The sequence below is a fragment of the Oryzias latipes genome, chromosome 9, assembly GCF_002234675.1.
Source record: "Oryzias latipes chromosome 9, ASM223467v1".
Lineage (NCBI taxonomy): Eukaryota > Metazoa > Chordata > Actinopteri > Beloniformes > Adrianichthyidae > Oryzias > Oryzias latipes.
The window spans coordinates 23,669,314-23,692,328 of record NC_019867.2 but is presented as its reverse complement, the minus strand read 5'-3'; the positions used below and the strand labels follow the sequence as shown (position 1 = coordinate 23,692,328).

Below are 23,015 nucleotides of genomic sequence, written 5' to 3'. Positions count from 1 at the left end.
TAATGGTTAGAAAAAAAAGAGCTTTTAATGTTGAATGTCAACAACAGTTCAAAAAAAATCCATAGAATGTATCTCTTCATGCACAAGTTTGGCTTTGGTATGAAAAATAAAAAATAGTTTAAATGTCGTCATATGACATGAAATAAGAAGAAAATAATTCATCGTAGCGCTTTTCCCCCCACAAAATAGATGGTGCATTTTACAAATATGTTTAGCTCTCTGAAAAATGAGCCAAGGGTTTATTGCGCCTCAACTGTGAAGGCGGCCCAAAGAGGCCCAGACAGGAGGTAAGGCAGCATTACATCAGTGCTGATGACAGAAGTTCAGACCAACAGTCTGTGCATCCCTCCATTACAGGGACTCAGCCCGTGGCGGCTCCCTCGTTGTATATGGACCACAAGCTGATCCGCTGGTCCTTGGATCCGGCGGCTAGGAGTCGCTGTCGGGGGTCCAGATGGTCTGAGAAAGCCACACTGAGCACCATGTCAGAGTGGTACTGAAGCACCGCCAGCGGCCGCAGCTTCTTCCAACCAAATATCCGCACTCGGTGGTCCCAGCCGGCTGACGCCAGAAGCTTGCCATCGGCCCTGATGCAGAGCTGAGAAACTCCGGGATTGACCAGTTTCACGCACTCCTGAAGCTGCAAAGGCACACAGACACCTCAACAACTGAACACACACTTCTGAAAAAACAGCTTTACTTTCAGTAAAAGCAATCCAAAAGGAAGTGTGAGGTGACCACTTTTTCTGTTAAAGAAATGATAAAAATTAAAGCCGTGAGTGGCGTGGTATGACCCGCAGGCGCTCGCCACCCCCTTTTGAACAGGCGTCACTAAATGAGTGGCTGCTTCATGCTCCTTGTTCTCCCCATCTTCCCAAGCCAATCTGGTAAGTGATGCACCTGACAAATCGATAAATAAACAGCACTTTTTTCAAAATGGCGGCTACTCTGTTGGTTTTATCTTCATAGCAGCCATTTCATATCTTGGTTGCCTGGTGGTGATGAACAGGTCTATGGGATTTTTAGAAGAATCTGCAAACATAAACTTTTGGATTTCCTTGCAAATCAGAGGTATTTTGTTACCCACGCCCGCATTCCAAATATGTTTATGTTGTATGTGACAGCGTTTTGTTCAGCTTGAGCCATGGATTCGTGTATTACATTTTCATAATATTCTATTAAAAATGTGTGAACAACAGGGAAATGTCACTTTTGTGAGTTCAACACACTTACGCCATTTCAGAATCAACAACTTTTAAAAGCAACTTTTATCCCCAGTAGCTATAATGTTCAAGGAGTTAGGAGGGAATAAATCGAAGTCCCTAGACGGGGTTTAAATTTGAAACTAATAGTAAAGGTGATTTTTTTGGAGGGAAAATTCAAGACCAAGGTCAAAGGTCAAGGAAGCTTTAGTCTGACACTGTGTCCGAATTCCCACCCTAAAGGCCTGTTCACACCGGGACGAATTTCGCCGTCAATTTTCGCCGACGTTTAACGCCTCGTGACTAAACAAAGGGCACCAATGTGAGTGTGCACACCGACGCGAAAAAACGCCCCACGCCAAAGCGTCAAAAAAAAAAAACGCCTCGGGTTCGTTTTTTTTTTTTCGACGCGTCGCGTCGAAATCTATTCGACCAATGAGAATGGCGCTTTTGCACACGTGTCTGGAGCTTCTGAAGTTACAGTAAAACACAACTTGGGGGCGCTCAAACACAAAACTGCCTTGCTGAGCACACATACCAGCGAAGAAGATAGACGCCAAGTAGCGTCTACACTGCCGCGAAGAAATAATGATGGACATTCTAAAATATCCCCGAACCAATCACCAGTTGGAGCTACTGGTGCTTGAAATATTCATGTTTTCTTTGTATTATTCTGACAAGCGCGTAAGTAATTGCTCTCTTCTTCTGAGTGAAAAGCGACTTTAAGAATCGTAAAGTTGCGCAGCGCCACCTTGTGTACAGGAGTATTTCTGTTTACATTAAGCGCCATCTAATGTCAGGGAATGAAATTGCATGTTCGCTCGGCTCATCGTCAGCGAAAATCGCCTGGGTGTGAACACAAAAAAAGTGGGGAAAAAAGCTGGCGAATAACGCCTGGCGAATATTCGTCCCGGTGTGTACGGGCCTTAACCCCTTTAAAGTGCGTTCGCCATTTTGTAGTGCTGTCCGAATCAACAATTTCAAAATCGAGTTGCCCTGGAAATTTCCCAAAAGTCTGTGTGAAAACCCAGTGTGCATCGATGCTCACTAGATTGGCGAATATAGACCATAATGCATTTTGCCAGAACATTTTTTACCAAAAAAATGTATTTAAATGTATTTTTATTCTAAACTATCAATGTTTTTATCTTCAGAAGAAAGTGAACCCATAAATAATCGTCGCAAAACGCTAAATTTAGTTCGTTTTTAACTTTGTCAAATCAATGACGTCATGTTCTTTATGCACAAAATTTCTTTTTAGTGGGTAATAGGTACATGCAAACTTTGGTAAGTTTTGAGTTTGTGGTGGGGGTTAAACTTTCCCTCAAAGGCGCAGTGAGAAAGAAGAATATGGTGCTTGCAGTCCAGGACCCCTGCAGGGCATGAGTAATTAGGATCACAAGTCATAAATGTAATGATGTCAAAAAAAAGTGAATACCAGAGACTTTATTAACTCATCTGTTGACTGAAGTTCAAGTGTGATTTCGCCTTAAAATCCAGAATCTCAGTCATCTGCTACAAAATACTTACCGTGAGTAAATTTCTCTGAGCCACTATTTGGTTTGCAGTTAGCATGTCAGGCGACTTAGTTACCTGCGTGACAGTTTTTAAGAAAGAGAGGGACCATCTTGCTGAAATGCTTGTTTGCAGAGGCCGTGTTGCTTCAGGCATCTCTGATGAATTACACACTAACTGAAAGGTCTGGTCAGCGACCCGAGGAGTTAGGATAAATGCGCTGCTGTAATGTCTGCCTGCTAAAGATTATCCACAGCCCTTTCTCCCTGTGATCTACACTGTTCCAAGGACCGAATCAATCTCTCTAAAGGGGCAACATTCTGACATATTATAATGAATAGCAGCTAAGATCACTATCTAAATGGGTTGCTGCTGTGGGCCTTCCCCAAAAGCGAATATGCTCGTCTCGGACAATGGGGATCCCTGCCGGATCACTGCAAGGCCCAAAAACATCTGGACATGGGGGCTGCGATCGAACAGGACAGCGTAAAATTGACTTCATAGGATGTGTCCAAAGAGACTAATGATCTTGGATAGCAGAGTACATCTGTACGCTCCTGTTCTGGGCAGGAACCATCCACAAGCTGCATGTGGAAGATATAAGCCAGGTACTCATGGCCCGAGTGGATAAAATGGAATGCAGGGGAGAGTAAAAGCAGAGAGGAATGTCATTGATCATAAGACAAAAGGTCATACTTTTTTGTGTTTTATCCTCCCTTCTTTCCTTGAGACCATCATGTTGGTGTCACGAGTGTGACATACTGTGTTCCTACTTTGATACCCCCAAAACCGGACAGAGATTTCGTCATTACCTCAAGTATTTGGAATGTCCCTACCTTTCTCCATCTGGTTTGGATTAGAGGCCTGATAATGATGGGTTTAAGTGTCTGTTTTTGTTTGTTTTGCTTCCCATAGTTTGTGTCAGAAAAGGACATTTATTTCATTTAAGGGTCAACTGCGAGCAGTAAATAGCTAATGATGCAATATTGGTCATTCAGCAAGCCTGACTGCTCAATTATTTTTACTTTCTGTGTGAGAAAGTGAGGAGAAAAAGTTGTAACGGAGAAAACAAGGTTGCTCCGAGCTACAGCTGCATGACATGAGAAAAACCTGCGATGTGCGATATTAATGATCAAAATAGCGATGATATGACTTGCGATACATGAAAAAAAATAACAAAACAAAAAACAATTAAAACATCATTTTCATTTCACTGCAACAGTTTTATGTAAACAAAAGTCAACATAACTTAAATTACAGCATAAATGATCCTTGTCTACATAGGAGGGGGGCATCTAACTTTAAAGGGCTCCATTTGATTGGTCAACGACGTGTAGGGGTCCCTTCCATTGGTCAAATGAGTAAATTGATTAGTAAAATACTTTAAGCTGCCATGAAATTTTAAAGGCAGGGTGCAAACATTAAGACAACACTGCATTTGTTGGAGTTTACACTATCTTTTATGAAACGCAAATTGCGCAGGCTAATATTGTGATTACAGTAAATTTGAGATTTATTGTGTAGGCTTATTCTGAGCTATTAAATCAAGCTACCTAAATATTAAATGGAACAAAACAAAACAATAATGACAAAAGAGTTAATTGATATTTAAAAATATTGGTTTTCTGTTCTTCCAATGTCAATCATAATATATTTAAATAATATTTATTAAGGACATTTGTTGTTTCCATTTCTGCTTTTCCCATCAGGGGTCGCCACAGCGAACAAGTCGCATGGTAAACTTGGCAACGTTTTACGCCGGACGCCCTTCCAAACGCAACCCTCTCAAAGCAAAAGCAACCATGCTTGGGACCGGCACAGAGGTAGAGAGGGGAACAGGGAGCAGCCCGGAGTCAAACCTGGGTTTCACGGACGGAAGGCGCCGCAAACCAGCACGAGCTAAACCGGCTCCCCATTTATTAAGGTCATTTGATTAGTCAAAAATGGGTAATATTTTTTGCTACCAAAAGACAATTAAAATCCCAATCAGGTTTATGTAATTTATTTTTAAATTGACGCTTAATAAATAAATAAATAAATAAAGAGCAAAGATACACGATAACAAAGAAACGTACATTTCTCTCCACATATTAAATGTCAATTTTAGTTTAAAAAAATGCTGACAAATTCAAAGAAGGAAAACAGTTTTTCTGTATGTTTTGAACAAATATACGAATTTGGTCATTCTGACACGGAGGCTCCGGAATGTGAAAAAAAAAAGGCCAAAATAAATAAAAGAAAAACTTTTGTAAAGACTGCCGTTTAGATCAAAACTGAGAAAGCTGGAGCTTCTATCATTTTCAAAATAAAACGTCAACGACTTTTATAAATGAAAAGCAGATCAAAGTAAAATATAAAGCCTGACTTGTTGCCCAAAAAGTGAATAATGTTTATAAAAAGAAAAATCTTATTGCTTTGGCTGACCTAAAGTGGAGCCATTAACCCAAAATCATTTAGCAAAAGGACACATTAGCTTAAGTCAACTAATTTGGGTTCATTTTCCTAGGCGCTCCATTTGTTCAACAAGAATTTTATTTTCACAAAGAAACCTTGCAGGTGGCTTCAGCTTCCATCTCTGGGATTGATTATAAAATATTTACTTAAGTTTGAATCTGCGCAGAGTATATTTTGGAGTCTGAATGCAACCTTTCTCAAGCTGTCAGGAGACGACCAGTTCAGCTCTGCAGCTGAACCCACAAGGACTTTCTATGGCTTTACAAACGGCTCAGGATCCACTTGGCAGCTTTCAGTCATGCCTTGCTTCGTCTTCCTCCCCTTGGTTGTTGGCACACGTTCCTGCCGTTCACTGATCCACTGAAACATCCCGTCATCGCTCACTCACTCCGGCCCAGCAGCTGGAAGGCTTTTCAAAGGTATTTCTGACACACCCTGTCCCTGAATCACACTTAGCAGCAGGGAGATTACAACCTTTTGTCGCCTTGCCTATTAGAGCCTGGCTCCGGCTGACAGAATATGGATATGTCAAACAGGTGAGCAGCCTTGTTCAGTGTGGGAGAGGCAGGGGTTAATCGATAAGTAAAGTTACGCACACAGCGGGGATTTGACGCGTGTTGAACGCATGTGTCACTACCTGATCTGTAATGGCTACCTGATCGGTCTCCGCATTCACAAAAATGCGTCTACACATTTACAGTCACAGTAGGTTTGCGGACAATAATAACAATAAAACCTCTTCAAATGTTTATTACAATTAAAAAGTTTACATTAATGTTGACAGTCTTGAACAAAGAACCGACCTAGAAAATATACAAATTACAGAAGCTCATCTAATTCAAATAGCTTAACTGTTGTAATGTTGGCGAAAAGAAGAAGGTAGCCGTTACAAGTCGGGAAGAAACGCAACGTTGAACCCATGGGGTTCACACAGGACAAGCAGGGCGGAGCTTCTTCTTCCTTTAACTTTTCTACTGTTTACTAGCGCATGTTCGCCACCTACAGCTGGAAGAGGCTTCGTACAAAATGTTGAAGCGGTGCAAATCTCTTGCTCAATGCTTAAATTTTTGGCACTTCCTTGAATTATAAGAGACGTCATCCATTCGCCACTGCATAATTTTTGTCCCTGATTGGTCAAAGTTTGACTTGGTTAAACTTGCAATGCGCATTCAATAGCCTCGTGTTTTGTACGTAGAGCCGGAAAACGGTCGTTACCACGTGAATGAAAGAGTTATGAACATGGCAGCCCAAAATTCACATTTACATGCGTTCACGTAGACTTTTCATTGAAAGTGGTTGCTTAAACGTGCGCTACAGAGGGCGGTGTGAACGTAGCTGGAACGTATCTTTAAAGACTTCTTTAAAGGTCATTATTAGCATTTCCACTCAATAGCGTGGACAGCAAAAAGTCACTTTTCAGCTCAAGAAGCTTTACGTACATCACTGGACTTGTAACTGTAAAGGGCTGTTATCTCCTGTCATTCATGTTTGATTTACCTGTTTTCTCTTTGTGCAGGCCTCAAATGTCCCTGCACTTGACAGTGCATTTGAGCATCCAGCTAAAGATCTGTCCGTCAAGCTTACCCCACCTGAAATCCCAACGCCCGCGCCATCATCATTACAAGCTTTCAAAAGTGCTGGCTTAAAGAAAAGCAGAAAAACAAAATGATGATGCCTTTTCACTCTGAAAATACCTCGGGGCAGGCGAGGTCATGCAGCAGATAAAGGCCTTTGGAGACATGTGTAAGACATTAACCTCCATTCCTGCAGCGATCTGTCTTTATCTGGCCTTGATAAGCTCACTTCACAGCCCCATTCAATCATAACTGCACTGCGTTGTGTCACATTCAGTTTCCCCTCAGTTTCACCAGAGGTATAAATCCTCAGCAGCCGTCGGACTGTAAAGTCAGCTGTGTGATGCGGGATGCAATCGCACTTCCAGCCTCCTCTGCTTGTACTGCGGACCCCCGCTGTTCCTCTCTCTGCAGATGTGTTTTTGTGTTTGCCTTAAGGGCCTTCCAGGTTTTAATATTTTTACTAATTCACAGGGGTCGTCAGAACCCTGGACCCGAATCTGCTAACCGGCATTTCCTTCGGCCACACAAAAATAATTTGGGGAAGAAGTGAGGATTGCTATAAGAACGTCATACCAAAATGCACTCTGCAACATTTTAAAAGCCCCCACTGGATTCTTTTTGGTTTTCTTTCATTTTTCTCCCGCCGCTGAGTCAATATTATGTTGAACAAGCAAACTAAACCGACGAACTATTCTTCTCCGGACTAAAACCCCACGTAGTGTTAGCCTGAGACACATTTAGAGAGAGACAAATAGAGATCTGCAAATATTTCTAATTCAAGCGTTCATTTGTAAAAGACTTTGGAAAGAATAACAGCTGGAGTGGGCTACATCAGCCGAAAGATCCCCTTGCTGTGATTCAGGGGAGGCGACGGGCTGCCTGAAAAATGGGAGCGTTCCTTTATGCTCATGAAATCAGGAGAAAATCCAGCTTTCAATGAGGCAGGAAGTCTCTGCAGCATTGGCTGTTGTTCAAAATGAGTTATGAAGGTGATGTGATCTCTCTGTAAATGCAGAGGGGCTTGGATTCCTGTTTTTAATGTTAGTTAGCCAGTTCATAATTTTAAAATGTATAAAATCCTTTTCCTTAAATGCTTAATGTCTTTTTTTATTTTACAAGCAAAAAAAAATGTCTTGAACTGTACCCACATCTCTTTAAAAGTATACATAAATATGTATATGGTGTGTATGTGTGTGGCTGGACTCTGAATTGACACCCCCAGTTTGGCCCTTGGCCCCTAGCCCTGCCAACACTGTGTAACCAGCAGCTGATTTATGGCCTCTTGAGCCCCGCTGAGCCTCTTCCTCTTTGGCCCCTAATGTTTTCTGAGCAAGCCCGGCGAAACGCAACACTCCTCAGCCTCCATGCCTTCTATTACCTTTAATTCCATTTCATGGGATTAGGTCGACCACTGTGCAAAAAAAAAAAAAAAAAAGGAAAAGCTAGCAGGTGGGGGCGTTCAAGTAAAAAACAAAAATGCTTCAGCAAGCACACCAAAGAACAGACACCTAACAGAAGTTCTGGGATCTCCAAAGAAACTTTGGAAGAAGTCATTTTTAATAATCTGGTATAAATTATATTCTATTTTTTTTTATATTATATCTACAGAAGACACCAGAATTGTCCACGCTGATATAGTAGTCTGCATGAAAGGTGCACTGCAAACTATTTCATACTCGCAAAGATATAAAACCTAGTTTTTAAATAATCAAGATTTTCTTTCTCCAGGTTTTAACTTCTCTTTGCTCTACACTGTTTAAAACTTTTCTCAAAATCAGCACAGCTGAGAATTTTTTGTCTCATTAAGAGCTTGGAACTAGAAATAAAGATAAATTTTATTTAAAATGAATCGAAAATAATTTTGCTCCAATAAAAATAATTGACTTAAGACTGTAATTACTGTAAATTTTTCTTCAATTTTAAGGATATTATGTTAAAGTGCAATAAATGTTGATAAGTTAGACTGGCATTTGCTGTCATTACTTTGAAAACTAATATTAGACTTATGTTCCAAGAATAAGTGCTAATTTTAGATTTTATGAGGATTTAATAAACTTGTAATAAGATGGTATTCTCATTTTGTTTTAAATTTCATCATCTCTACCTATTAAACTATTTACACCGTAATCAAAATGACCAACAAATAGGTTCATAAAAACTAAAAAAGTACAAATCAAATGCTTAGATTTAGAAAAAATATTTACTATTACTTAAACTGTAGGAATGCTTTTGTGGAACTCCTTATTTCTTTATCTTAATATCTTATAAGATTTCTTGGGTTAAATGAAAAAAAGATCATTTAGCTACTCTACTTTCTAGTAAATTTGTTCTTAAGAGTAGTGTTCTTTTCCTTTTTTTCACAGCGTAGGGAACAAATAAGTGTTACATTTTCTTAAAATAGAAAGCACCAGAAATTCTCAATGGAAATAATGCAGATATTGTTGAAATACATACTACAATGTTAAATGGTTCAGACAGTGACAGAACTAAAGTTGTCACTTAATAACTAACATCAATGATTAAATTGCTTTCAAAAGTACCAACTGGGTATTGCATACAAAAGGGAAAGAAATGCGAATGTTTTACCCAAAAATAACATTAAAAGTTTTTTTTGGTCTCATGCAAGCATATTTAAAACATTTTGTTTGTCAGTTACTAAAATGTTATACTTTTTTTTTTTTAATTTCATGAAGAAATGCCGAAAGACTTGTTTTTAAATAAAATACTCCAGTTGTGTTGTTTGGGCCCAAGCTGGCTGACCTGTATGTTGTTCTGGCTGTCCAGAATCCAGGAGGAGAGTTTTGTTTCGGCGGAGCCTGATATGCCCCTCAGCCGCTGGGGGTCGAAGGTCAGACACATGACGGGCTCAGGGTGGGCTTTGACTTGGCTCAGCTTGGACCTCTGGGTTACGTCCCACAGCAACAGGGAACCATCCTCGTATCCAGCCAACAGGAGAGGTCCGGGACCCGAGTCTGGCTGGAAGAGAAGGAGGGTGATAAGAGTGAGGAGGGGTGGGGGGAGCACGGCAAGTTAAGATGTGGGGTGGCAGCTCTGCAGTCAGATGAAGAAAACCCCTGTGCTGCTGGAAACTGAGAGGGGCAGAGGTTATCATCCTGGAAGCTCCCACTGACACTCAGAGAGGCTGCGGGCTCCATTCGTCAGCCTGTTGCTGTCTCTTTGCTGTACGCCATTACAACACTCCTAACTTTACTCCTCATTTATATTCCTGGGCCAAAAACCTCATAAAACCCAAAATCGCTTGAAAAACCCTTTGCATTTCCTGTATTTCATGTATTTTTTTAGTTTATTTACGTTCTTGTTTATTTTTTATGCCTCTTCAAACAATTTTTAAAATACTTTTTAAATAAACATAAATATTGTATAATCTTTTTATAAAATGAATCAACTATTGGAAAAATACTGAATCTATTTTCTGTATAATTATGTAGATTAAAATAAAATAGTCTGCTTCCTCCCACTCCTTTTCAAACAAAAAATTTGATTTTCTTTGACAAATTTCACATGTAATGGATTTGATGTGTCATATATTGCATATCAAAGCACAAATATGTCTATTTGAGGATTAAATATATTGACTTAATTTGACACAATATAACATAACTTACATGTGGACAAACCTTTTTTCCCCAACTAAATCATGACTAATCTTCCTATGTTTGATTTATTATCTATGTATAGATACAAATCTCTTCTGTTTGGTTTCTCCAGCAATCTTGATTTTTTTTGATTGCTTTAAATTAATCAATTTTAAGTCCAAGTACAAAAAAATTGTATTTGAGTCTGAAAAGAAAGAACAAAATTGTAGAGAGAAAAAATAACATTCTGTGTCATTGTTATCTTTTGTTTTGGCCTTGTTTATTTATTTGTTTGTTTTTTAACGGTTAATGTGACAGATAACTGATAAAGCTGTTGCAACTTCTCATTCTGAAAATACTGGATGAGTAAAATGTTTTTACGTTTATTGACATTCGCTGTTTAAACATGCACATAGTTGAGCTTTAAACATATCAGGCCATCGCTAATTTAAAAAAAGAAAAAGAAAAAACTATGATGTTGCTCCACCCCTTTACCCTATACTGAATCCTCTGAAATTTTTTTTTTTGCTACAACCTTAACAAAAACAAGAGCGAAAACGGAGATCAGATATGAAATGCCACTTTAAAAAAATTACAATACTGAACTAAAGACAATAACAAAAACAAAGACTACAAAGTGCATTATTTTCTTTTGTACAGAAGTAGATATAATCTCTGCATTTGCTAAAAACAAGATAGAGAATGAAAGACGTTCACTGAATGACCAAGGAGGAAAAAAAAAAAAGTATCTTAAAGTGTGCCCATAAAAACTTGTTTTTGTTTCCCGCTTACTCTGATCAGCTTTTGATTTATTTTAAGAGCATTCCCATTGGTAACTTAATTATGATTCTGCTGTTTGATTATTCAGTTAAGCGGCAGTAGTTCATTAGAAATTCACCTCTGAGATGTGGGCGGGACTGTTGGCATGGAGCAACCCCACCCCCACTTCCCCTCCCCATTGTTGAGAACAAATATGCTCTTTTTTTTAAACAGCAGTTTTTTTTTGTCTGCACCTGATTCACGATTTGAATTTAAAAAATAGATAAAGAAATGCAATTTTTATCAAAACAATTTTTATTTAAAAACATGATTTTTTGTTGCAGTGGCCGCCAGAATAAGCAAACTGCAACGCAGAAGCTTGGAGGAGAGACATTTCCACATGTTCAAGGACGCCAAGTCTGCCATTTTTCACGCATGTTGGAGACCTCTCCTCTGTTAACGCTCAATATTTCTCTTCTTTTAGCTTGTAACAAATTATAGACAGACTTATGTATTCCTTCCCAACAAATCAGCGAAGACGAACACCGAGAGATTGTGAAAACAAACAAAAACAAGTGAAAACCAGTGGCTCTTGGTCACCAGCAGGGACTGGGCTAAGCGTTCCAGGCTTGGGGCCCACCGTTTCACTTTAAGTGAAGGACCTCCTTGATTGATGATGTCACAGGTCAGAGGTCAGGGAACCCTGGGCAGACACCTAATTCATTAAATCCTTTGGAGGCCTTTCTACAAGAGGGTTCTCTGCTGGAGTGGGCTGGGGCACTGAGAGGAGATTCATCATGGAGGAACAGCTGGAAAGACAGACGGCTTGAAGCTGCTGGTAGAAGATGGACCAGTGGAGGAAACTATTATGAAGAACAGTAACTGGTTTTATGTGAAACTTTTTCTTGCTAGTCTGCGGTTTCAGTTTCAGTAAAATACAAACATATTTGGGATCATTTTCATTACTAGCCAATTAAAACTAAAAGCTGTTCTCAACATAAATATTGGGCAAATGTAAAAAAAAACAGATTTTTTAGTATTAAACTAAAAAATAAATCTTTATAAAAACTGATTAACGTTTATTTTAATTTTAAAATTGTCTACTGAATGAGACTGTTAGGTTTTGCTGTCTTTTATAGCTGGTTTCAAAATCTGCGACAAAGGAGGCAAAAAAAAAGGCGGAGAACAATCAGAGAATTTCAAATTTTAGAAAAACGAACAAAATCTCGGACAAAAAAAAAAAACGTGGATACATTTTCTTTCAAATACTTCCCCGATAATGGTATTAAATATGTACTTCATAAAGTTGTTATGATACTTCTTTAATCTGAGAAAAAAAAAACTTCGACTTTTGCCAAGTAAAAAATAGTGGAACTTTTTAGTGTGTAAACTTTGTATAGACACACTAAAAATGTTTGCATCTCTCCTTAACCAGCATAAACAAATGGCAACATTTGACTAAAAATGTTTATCTTTGACAGAATGAAAAAAAAAAAGTCAATTTAAATCGGCAGTAAATGTTTTGGGGGGAAAAATGGAAGTAGTGAGGGGCATACTTGGGATGGCCAAAAGGTTCTTTGTGAATTCTAAGAACCAAAATGATCCATGGTTTTTCTATGAAATGCACATCAAGCTTAAAAGCCAAACAAACAGAAAACTTCACTCTTAGTTATTTTCTCTAACTTTGCATAAATGACATAGTATTGAATATATTTCAGGGAAAAATGTTGAATCTTTATAAGCGCATCTTTACAACTTCTACTAATGAGAAAAAAGGTTCAGGATTTTAATTTAAAATATGGAAACCGACATGGCGAAAATGTTTTGCTTGTTACGATGCAAATCTCTTAACATTTACACTAACATTATTTCAAAAGATTTCACGGCTGAAAGATACTGCCAGACCTTTATTTTGACAGTAAAAGGTGAAAATTGGTGATAAAGAAAATGAAATTATATCACATCTATTTGTTTTTAATCTGCCAGTAAACAAACAAAATCCAGACTTAAACCCTATAGGAACTTTTTTCTAAAATTCCAAAATAATCAAGAATGGATTAAAACGTTTATCAATAAGAAAACTGATTATGTTGTGCACACGGACCAATACAAGTTGTCTTTTTACGGATACTAAACTCAGAGATTAGGTATGAAAAAATTAGAAAAATATAGACAGTAATTGATTAAATTGAACAAACATTGAATCAGAATGTGTAGTAGAAATACAACAATAGAAATACATTTGTTAATAAAATATATTAAGGTGGACATTTAACAGGTGGAAACTGTGGGGATCAGACGATATTTTACCCTAAACAGAAGAGCCTCTGTGTGTTCTTGTTCCTGATCTCACCTTAAAAACAAACTCATGCAGAATAAATAAAATCTAAATGCAATTAGAGAGAAGTATTGAAGTGTTAAGCAAAAACCAGGAATGACCTAGAGACCGGCAGCTTGTTTGCTGATGTGGCCACCACAGGCCCCCGGGCAGGCACCGCTTCGACATCAGGAACCAATCGCTTCGTCCGCTCGTCGTGCCGGTTCCACCAGGATGTGATGGCCACGAGGCAGCAAGGTGATGAGCTGAGAGTGATGGATATCTGTGTAGGAACATTTCCCCCTTTTCCTGACTGGCCTCTGTTCACTTTAAAAGCCTTACACGTCATACATCACCGCTGTCCCCCCGGCCAGCCCGACGTTCTCGCACAAGTCAAACAAACATGTGGAGGCACTTTTTCCATCTTTGCTGTTGTTCACAACTTCAAAACTGCTGGACAGTGACTAAATATTGAACTCTGTCCCCCTTTTCATATAACAAAATAATTGCAATATGAAACAACCAGCAAGATTTTTCTGAAAAAGTTCAGGTGAATGTGCGTTCAAGCAACCACCTTCAGTAAAAAGTATATGTAAACGCACGTTTCAGGCTTCTGCGTTCAAATAATCTTGGGTCCACGTGTCTCTATGTTTTTGAGCTCTACGTACAAAACTTGAAGCCATTGAACACTCGTGAAAGTCAAACCAGTTGAACTTTGTGCAATCAGGGACTCTGTAGTGATGTATAGATGGCATCCCTTTTATTCAGTACCAATTATTTAAAAGCTGATAATGAAGGAGAAATTAATTGGAGTTCATGCCCGGCTGAAATGATATGACATCAATAGAGCTAGAGCGGGGTAAAGCTGTGAAAAAAAAAAGCCTGGAGTAAGCTTTGTGAGATTTGCACCACTTCACCAAGCCTCTTCCAACTGCTGATACTTGGGCTAGAATCCGTTACCGACAGTCCAGTGTGAACACCATATGCTAAAAGCGCATTCAAGACTCCGCATTCAGTGCGTTCTTGAGTGCATGCCTGGTGTGTTCGTAGCATTAGGTGTCTTACTAGTCTGCCAATAAAAGAATCTCATCTATTGGAAAGAAGCTTGTTTTATAAACTTTTATCTTCCCACACTAGACTGATCCTTGTTCGTCACTGCACAAATAAAGTTGTAAATGAAAAGTGTTTTTTCAGAGCAGTTTTTCTCATAATCGCAGTTTTAAGTTGGTTTGTACCTTCTTGAGAATGAGAATAAACATTTCAGCTGTGGAAATAGAGCTTGAGATAATGCGAAGAAAAGATGGCTGCCAAATCTTGACTCAAAAGTTGAGGGAAAGCTGGTTGTGTGAAGCCTGTGTATAGGAATCCACAGGCTTTACATGTTTACCTTAAAAGTTTGTTTTCTTGGTTACAAGAATAAAGAATGCTGATTTTCTAAGAGCAGAAACCATAAGACAGGTTTATAACACATGCTCCTGGCTTGAAATAAACATCCTTACATGGATTTCTCCTAATGTGAGTCCGTCTTTGTTGTACTGAAATGATATTTTGTAATTAATGATGATATAATTGATCACTCTGTGTCCTGGCGATCAACACCGAGCTCCCAAATAGGATGATGAGAGATGCGGTGAAATCAAAGTGAAGCAGAGAAAAACACAAACACGTGTCAGCAGGTTTGCAGCCTTTAACTCATCTGCACGTCTCCATCCTGAAACATCACAAATTCATTCAAAGATCTAAATTATGAACGACTGATTAGTGCAACAAGGAGAATTGGCAATCCCGCCCGTGTATCAGAATGAAAAAAAAGGCGGACACAACCTTTGAGCAGAACCACAGACCCAGAGAGTTACTTATTAACCCGGAAAATAATTACAAATTCTCATTCATGGCTGAAAAATAAAACCTTTGACAGCATTTACAAAACAGAGAGCTAACTTTTTGCCCAGATCAGATTGGATATACAGCTGCAGGCTGATATATGGCTGTGAACCCCCGGACCTTCCAAACACTCTAATTACAGTGTTGGGACTTGCTGCCAGCCAAGAAGAAATGCATGGAAAAACGTCCCGGGACGAGCTGTTGGGTTGTAAATCATATACCGCTCTCACGTTTGCCTTTTTGTTGATTCTTCTATTTTTCCGTTTTGTCATGGGTTGCTGGCCAATCAGAATGAAGCTTTAAATGTTACAACAACCATTATTTTAATAGAAATGCACAAAAATATGAGAAAAAAATCTTCATTTTTTTTAAATACAATTTAAAAAACACCAACCTGCCACAGTTTTAAGCACATCACCATTCCCAGTTTGGCCTCCGGAACCAGAGTGCAGACAGTGGTCTTACTGGGAATCTCAACGATCTTTATCTGTGGAGAAGAAGAGATAAAATATTTGCTTCTTAACTAATTAAACTTTTAGCTTGATTTTGCAGAATTCATTATGTTACATTATTTTGCAAGTTTTTTGAAAAATCAATTTACAGTATTGCTTTAGTGTTTTTATCCATTTTTTGTTAAATTAAAGAAATTTGAGCTATGGGAATAACAGCTGAAAATGGGACACCTGAGAAGCTTAAGAGCAGAGGAAAAAATTCCTATTAAATTATTCCTATTATCCATGCTTTTATCTCTTTTTGCTTGGACTACCGTAACAAACAACATCTCCTCGTTGTCCAAAATTCTGCAGCAATGATTATTACTGGAGCCGCAAATAAGCAAACTCATGTCACGCCTCTACTTATAATGCTACATTGGTTTACCATGTTCATTTCTGAGATCCCTATCTCATTAGCATGATCACAACTGCCCTGTAGTTCATCATCATTCCACTAGAGGCAGTAGAAGAGATTTGCACATTTCAAAATGGCTGCCTCCATGAAATCTCAAAAACCTTTTTGGCGGGAAAAGTTTTACTAAATTTCTAAAATTTATGGTGAGAATAACTCATTTATTCTGATTTTTTTAATCACAACTTGCTGTATAGAAATAATGTAAAATTTGCTGATAGTTATTTTTTATAATGTGTGGATTATATATATATGTGTGGATCAAATTTGAGATAGTTGGGTGCTTTTTTATTGGACACTCATGTAAACATTTTTGTAACTTAAACTGACACTTTTGTGATCAAACGCTACATTTTTTTAATGGATTTCATCAAAGGGTTTAAAAAACAAACAAGAACAATTGAACTTTCTGTCAGTTCTTTGATGTGGAGGAATTTATAGGGTTAAGCATTCCAAACACTCATTTTAAAACTAGGGGAGACTGTAGTTGTGTCTGAATTCCTTCACTACTCACTAGCTACTTAGTGCTATACATAGTGCGTTTGTTATTTTGTAACACTGTCCAGATCTCCAGCTGTGTCCAAAATTCCCACCCTACTCCCTAACTACTGAAAAACTACATAGTGGGGGACTATCTAGTGCCCTGGATTTAAAAGCAATTTGAAGACCACGCTTACTACTTTATTCTAACAGCAAATATGATTTCCCGAACTAAACCTAATATAAATAAATATTTCACAAAGCCTATTTATAAATCTACTGTGTTCAGAAGATGAAAAGTTAGATGGTTTATAAAAAAAAAGAAAATATAAAGATTTTTGCATAAAGAATCATTTAGATGCAATGTACTCTTATATCTGCAAATCTAGTAAGCATCGTCACACACTAGTATTTCTTCGAGACTTCAGGAAAAAAAAGGTTGTCATTTTGTAGTGCTCTACAATCCCAAACTACATGGCCCTAGACATTTTTAGAAGTCTCTGTGAAAAACCAGTGTGCATCAATGCTTACTAGATTGGCGAATATAGACCACAATTCACTGCGTTTGAACAATTTGCTATGTAAAAAAAAAAGAAAAGCATTTTAACTTATTTTCTATAAATCATCCAAGCCTTCATAAATTGTTCATATTTATAAATAATCGTATTTGGCAATAAAAAAAAGTAAGCATGTTGTCCAAAATGCTTTTAAAGTCAAGGGTACTGGATAGTCCTGCACTTTATAGCTTTTTAGTTGTTAGGGAGGGAATTCGGACATAGCCTTTCAGCTAGTCGCTCCCTTACTTTGAAACACCCTCTCCTATTCTCTGCTCCAGATAAACTCAGTTGAGTTTTTTAAAAGTCAAAGTTCAGATCTAGAACAGCTTTTAGCTCATATGTTTTAATCTTTTATCTTTTCTGTCTTTTATTTGTGATTTTAAACAATGTTAGAGCATGTTTTATTGTGTTTTACCTGCTACTTGTATTATTTCTTGAGAGTCACTTTCTTTTAAAGGGGCTATATAAATATAGATGAACTTCCTTCTTATTCCTGTATGACGGTTCTGTTCCAGATAAACGTACAGTGGCATGTGCTCTTCAGCACATCTGCAACCTTCCTGCCCAAATCATGAAGCAGCGACCTGAATCTGCCATTACAATTCAGGGCTTCCAGCAGCAGTATGGCACCATCCATCAGGGCGGGCCCATTGCCACACTGTCTATAATAATTTTTGCTAAACCCTCACCCCGTGACATGAGTGGTGTTTTCCTGCACACATTGGCACCAATTCTGCGAAAACTACACGGACTAATGGAGCTGATGATGAACTGTGTGTGCGTCCAACATAACTAATTCCTTTGACTTACGCTGCGCTGATGATCCGAATATTCATCCTCATTAGGCTTCAAATTAAACAATCCTTTAAGGGAGAGATCTGTATTTTAGCACAGGGCCACATCTGTCCCGCATGTTTACCTCTGCATTGCCTGACAAAGAGGGCTTTTAGGGACTCCTCAGAGCCCCAGGGTGATCCCTGTTCTTGTGTGGCATCGAGCGGCCCATAAATAACCCCCCCACACACTATTAATTAATGCTTTGCCATGTTATCTTGCTGTGAGCAGTACAAAAGTGTCTGAATTTATTGTTGCAGATCTCAACGCCCTGCCTGCAGCTGTAAATCATGCCCCTGTTATTACTAGTGGGAATTCATTTATAAGGTTGTTTAACCTGCAGATACCTGATAAGAATCTGGGCTGGTCATCCACCAAGGGGGAAAAAAAATCAAGAAAAAAAGCATTCTTTTTTTCCTTTTTTGGGTGGTATGTAGGTGTGCTCCTGTCTGTGTCAGGAGACAATGGCATTATTGAGGTGCTGGGAGTCACAGGCGCCCTGATGCCTGGCTTTCTAGAGCGGGGTTAGCGGAGGCACGTTTGACCGGATCAGATGATCACCCTGTCCCTTTCAAGTGTGGCTCGTCCACAGTAACATGAATCTGCAGGCAATAAAAGATGCTTGAATAGATGGCTGCCTTCTCTATCATCCAGCTTCAAGCCCATCAGACACTGGCTCCACACAAAACCATACAAGTCTGTGGGTGTCGAAAATGGGCTACGAAAGTGGTCCCCAACCCCCAGGCCGCGGACCAGTACTGGTCAGCAGAGGAAAAAACAGAACCTACATTTTTTTCAATTATAATTTCTAATCTGATTCTGAGGGAAGTTTTATTTTGAAAAACTACTGGATTCTTCTCACAACATCAGACTCATTGACATTTGACGCAGTCCAAGTCGTTTGGTGACGTGTCAAAACTTCATCCGCTACTTTCTGAAAGCGACTGCACCAGCTGCTAAATGGAAACCCCCAAGCTAGGAACGTTTACAAAAAACTAACGTATGTGGAAAGTTTCTTTTGGCAGGAAAGAGCTAGTAAGGAAACAGAAAAAGACCCTTCGACTTGAAAATAAAAGAAAGCTGCATTTAACAGACAAAAACCAGGAGTCTTTAGCAGTGACGTGCAGTCAGGAGAGGCAGGTGAGGCACAGCCTCACCTGTCATTATGGGAAGAAAAGAGAACAAATAAATTCAATTATTATATTTAATCAGTAAGTTGTGCTTTGCGGTCATTTTCCATTTAAATGTACCATTTTTGGGTGTTTTTTCTTTTCAAAATCGCTGAATTTCCGCATTTGCCGTTCAGATACTAAGTGACGTGCGATGAGGCACCAGCCCGCTGAGCCTCACCTTGGATTGCGCAATACCTATGCAGTCAGACGGTACTGCTGTCTCTCTGTATGTCGGTTCAATCACTTGTACTATATGAGCTGAGTTTAAATAATTTAGCAGATGTATATGATGCACAGTGCTTGTTTTTATAAATAACTGTATGTGAGGGACGTGTTTCTTGTGCTGAGCGCTAAACGACGGCGAAAAAGCCGCTGGGTGAGGCCAGCAGTTCTCGTGCCTCATGTTGCAGTTCTCGTGCCTCATGTTAGGGGGCGCCGGTGAGCCCTGAGATTATGACGCTAAAAAATACTAGAAGAAGTGATAGGAAGCGGCAACTCATTTTCTTCAGAAGGAGCGGCGTATGGACTTTATTTACAACTAAAGGTAAGACGATAATAACGTTTGTGCTTTTTTCTATGCTGCAGTTTGTATATGAAAAAAAACATGTTGAAATTATATTTTAAACAAAACGTTAACTGTTGTCAATCAAATGGTGAATAAGCTACTCAGTTATTTATACTCATGGTTCATATGTTTGTAAATCTGACTGATGACGTCAGTGCCTCACCAGCCATTAACCTCACCGCACGTCACTGGTCTTTAGATACGTTCAACCCGGGCATGTGATACGTGTTCTTGGACAGGCTAAACACGCATTCTTGCATTCATGCATTTAGCCCATGGTGTTCGCACTGGACAAGCAGGGAGGGGTTTCTTCTTCTTTCCCTTTTATTTTGCTACTGTTTACCACTGCAAGTCTTCCACCTACAGTTGGAAGAGGCTTGGTGCGAAATGTCAAAGTAATGCAACTCTTGCAAATCTTGCTCAAGGCTTTTTTTTTCAAAGCTCTATTCAGATAAATGAATGACTTGCAGCTGCTCATACTTTACAAAAGATAAACTTTACCTTCAAAGTTAAGAGAAACTGGAAAAATAAAAAGATAAAAAATCAGATGCCCACTGGTTTAATGACAAAACATTAAACAAGTCCATTGCCTGAAAAAGGTTTGAGACCACTGGGCTACAAGTCAGACAATGTGCAATTGACAATTGTGGAAATAAAAGCTGTCTTTTAAAAAAAATCATCAGGCACTGAAGCTTAAAATGCCTCCAACTAGATTTTGATCTATTGTAAAAGTGTTCCCAGTGGACTTTTAATTATGATTATTCCGTTTTTAGCTAAAAATGAAAAAGCCTGTGTTGTTTTTTTTCAAGACATAGTTTCTGCAGAGCAGCCGTAGTTCAATAGAAATTCACCTATGAGTTGTTGGCGGGACTGTTACTGTGACTGATATCCCATCGTAAACCTTTGTTTACACCATCTCCTGCTAACTTACAGCCCCCCGACACCCCAAGCTAACATCAACGGTTCAACAAAAGCGGCCAACAATATTGGAGCTATCCAACTTTACAGTTTTGAGCCAGATGCCAGCTCGGACAAGGAAAAAAAAGATGTACATGGATCTAGCTGTCTACAAGTGAATGCATCAGAATGGAGTAGAGCAGGGAGACTTTGGCCCGCCCATCACAGTTTCAGCGTCACAACTGAGAGCTTTTTCACATGTTTTATCTGCTACTGATCCATTATGATTTGAAAAAAAGAAATAATCAGAAATGCTGTTTTAATTTTAGATTCTTTAAATACTGCATGTCCTCTGTTGTAAGAAAAATGCTACAAGAACATTTTAAAAACACCAAAAACACAATTTTTATTGGAGCAGGTCTTTTAGGAGCAGGGACAGCTTTGATAGTTGCTATTTGCAAGGAACAATTAAACACATTTTCTTTGGCTCTTTTACTGTATTTCTGAAAAACGCTTGCTTTTAATTGCCAAAACTAACATTTAGACTTAGTCTGTTAAGTTCCTGTCCATCACATTAGCTCATGACATGATATATTAATGACACCACTCTGACTGCAGTCTGACAGCTGTTGGCTACAAACTGCATGTTTACACATTAGGCTGCATCCAAGCAGATTCCCTGCAGATACTCAATGGGATTCATGGCACACAGAGAAGGCAGGGATCATTTTAATGTGGAAAAATGACTCAACTTGTAGAAAACAACTGCTGCTGGGAAAAAAACACCTTTCCAGTAACATGCCAAGCACGGCTAAAAGCCACAATTATGTATGAACTTTTAGTGTCAATAGAGCACCTTGGCAAACACGAGTCTGGTCATGTTCATCAAGCTGTTTTTATTTTATGCATGAGAATGTTTAAATAAGGACAATCAGTAAGAATGTTGCACAAAACTGAGCTACTACATAAGTTGAGGTGTTCTTTTATTTTAGAGGTGCATGGTTAATTTTTAACCCCTTGATGTCTGAATAGCCATTAAAAAACTGCTTTCAAGTAGATACCCATTTATTGACATACATCCATTGCAGGTGTCTTACCTCCTCTGACTGCTGCGTGGCAAAGGCCAGCAGGCTTTTCGTCTGATCCGTCTCGATCAAGGAGCACTGACAGAATCCAAAACTCCCCGTGAACACAGAATCCACCAGCTCGCCGCAGCCCCCTCTCAGGTCCCACATACACACCTGCATGTCCCGCCCCTGGCTGATTCATAGCCAGACGCAACAGAGAAGCATAGAAAGATCAGAATTATCCGTCAAAATGTGAGTGCAGCTTTAAAGGATAATTCCCACTAATATGGTTTGACAGATTTGGTTTAATAAGAAAATGTCAATAATATAGTTTGTAGTCACATCAGCTGCTTCGTTGGAGGCAGTTTTGCCTGAACCAAGCCCTGATCAGGACCAAAAGGATCTGCTCCTTCTCTCAAAAAATTCAGGGAACTCACATCCATGAGCACTTTTACACGTCCACAAAAATCTGATAACTGGGCGTAACCAGATGGACTTCAGTATGCAATGACAAAAGTTTCAAACATAACTTCAAAACTTCTGCGGCTCTTTTGTTGGTACTCACACACAGTTGTGGCATTAGCTTTAAAAATGTGGAAACTTGTAGTCAATTAAATAACAACCACACACTGCTGAAGAAATTGTGGTTGCCTTGGAAACACTATGCCACCCTGGGTCTCACAACTCTTTTTTTGTGACTTTTAGTTTCTTGCATTTTATATACACATGCACAGAAAAACTAAACTGTGAAACTATTAATTTGCAAGAAAACAAATATCTTTTTTGTCATGTAATCCAGAACTGACTTAGAAGTGGAGTTTCCTTGGAAGCCAAACTGTTACAGACACTGATTATAATATTAGGTTAATAGTTGAGGGTCTTTGAGTCACCTGATGAGAGCATCCTTGGACTGCAGCGTCCTGACCCAGAGTATCGAACTACCCCCATGAGCCTCGAACGATTTCTCAGGTCTCCTGCTATTCAGGTTCCACATGTGGATCATTCCCTTTGCAGACCTGCAAAAATATACAGGTTATTAAATGTGGAAGCGCTTTCATCTTTTTAAGCAGCCAGGTTCCAGTCAACATCTTCAGCCCACTAAGCATGGACAAGTCTATTAGATATTGAATTTATGGCTATTTCAAAGCTTACAGCTATAGCTATGCATTATGCATCTGATAGACATCAATTCATTGAGGTCTATCGCATATTGCGATTTCGATTTCTAGCAGA

The 23,015-nt window shown here is 38.9% G+C and overlaps 1 protein-coding gene across 1 annotated transcript in view; it reads right to left on the bottom strand.

The window, feature by feature from the left end:
• gnb1l (G protein subunit beta 1 like) overlaps positions 1 to 23,015 on the bottom strand; it is a 38,958-nt gene continuing 15,943 nt past the window's right edge. Inside the window, exons 3-7 of the mRNA XM_004072750.4 lie at positions 22,673 to 22,798; positions 21,813 to 21,975; positions 15,699 to 15,791; positions 9,509 to 9,724; positions 1 to 640 (exon numbers count right to left, since the gene is read on the bottom strand). Coding sequence (XP_004072798.1) covers positions 362 to 640; positions 9,509 to 9,724; positions 15,699 to 15,791; positions 21,813 to 21,975; positions 22,673 to 22,798 — 877 coding nt within the window. The 3' untranslated portion in view covers positions 1 to 361. The remainder of the gene's footprint in view (positions 641 to 9,508; positions 9,725 to 15,698; positions 15,792 to 21,812; positions 21,976 to 22,672; positions 22,799 to 23,015) is intronic.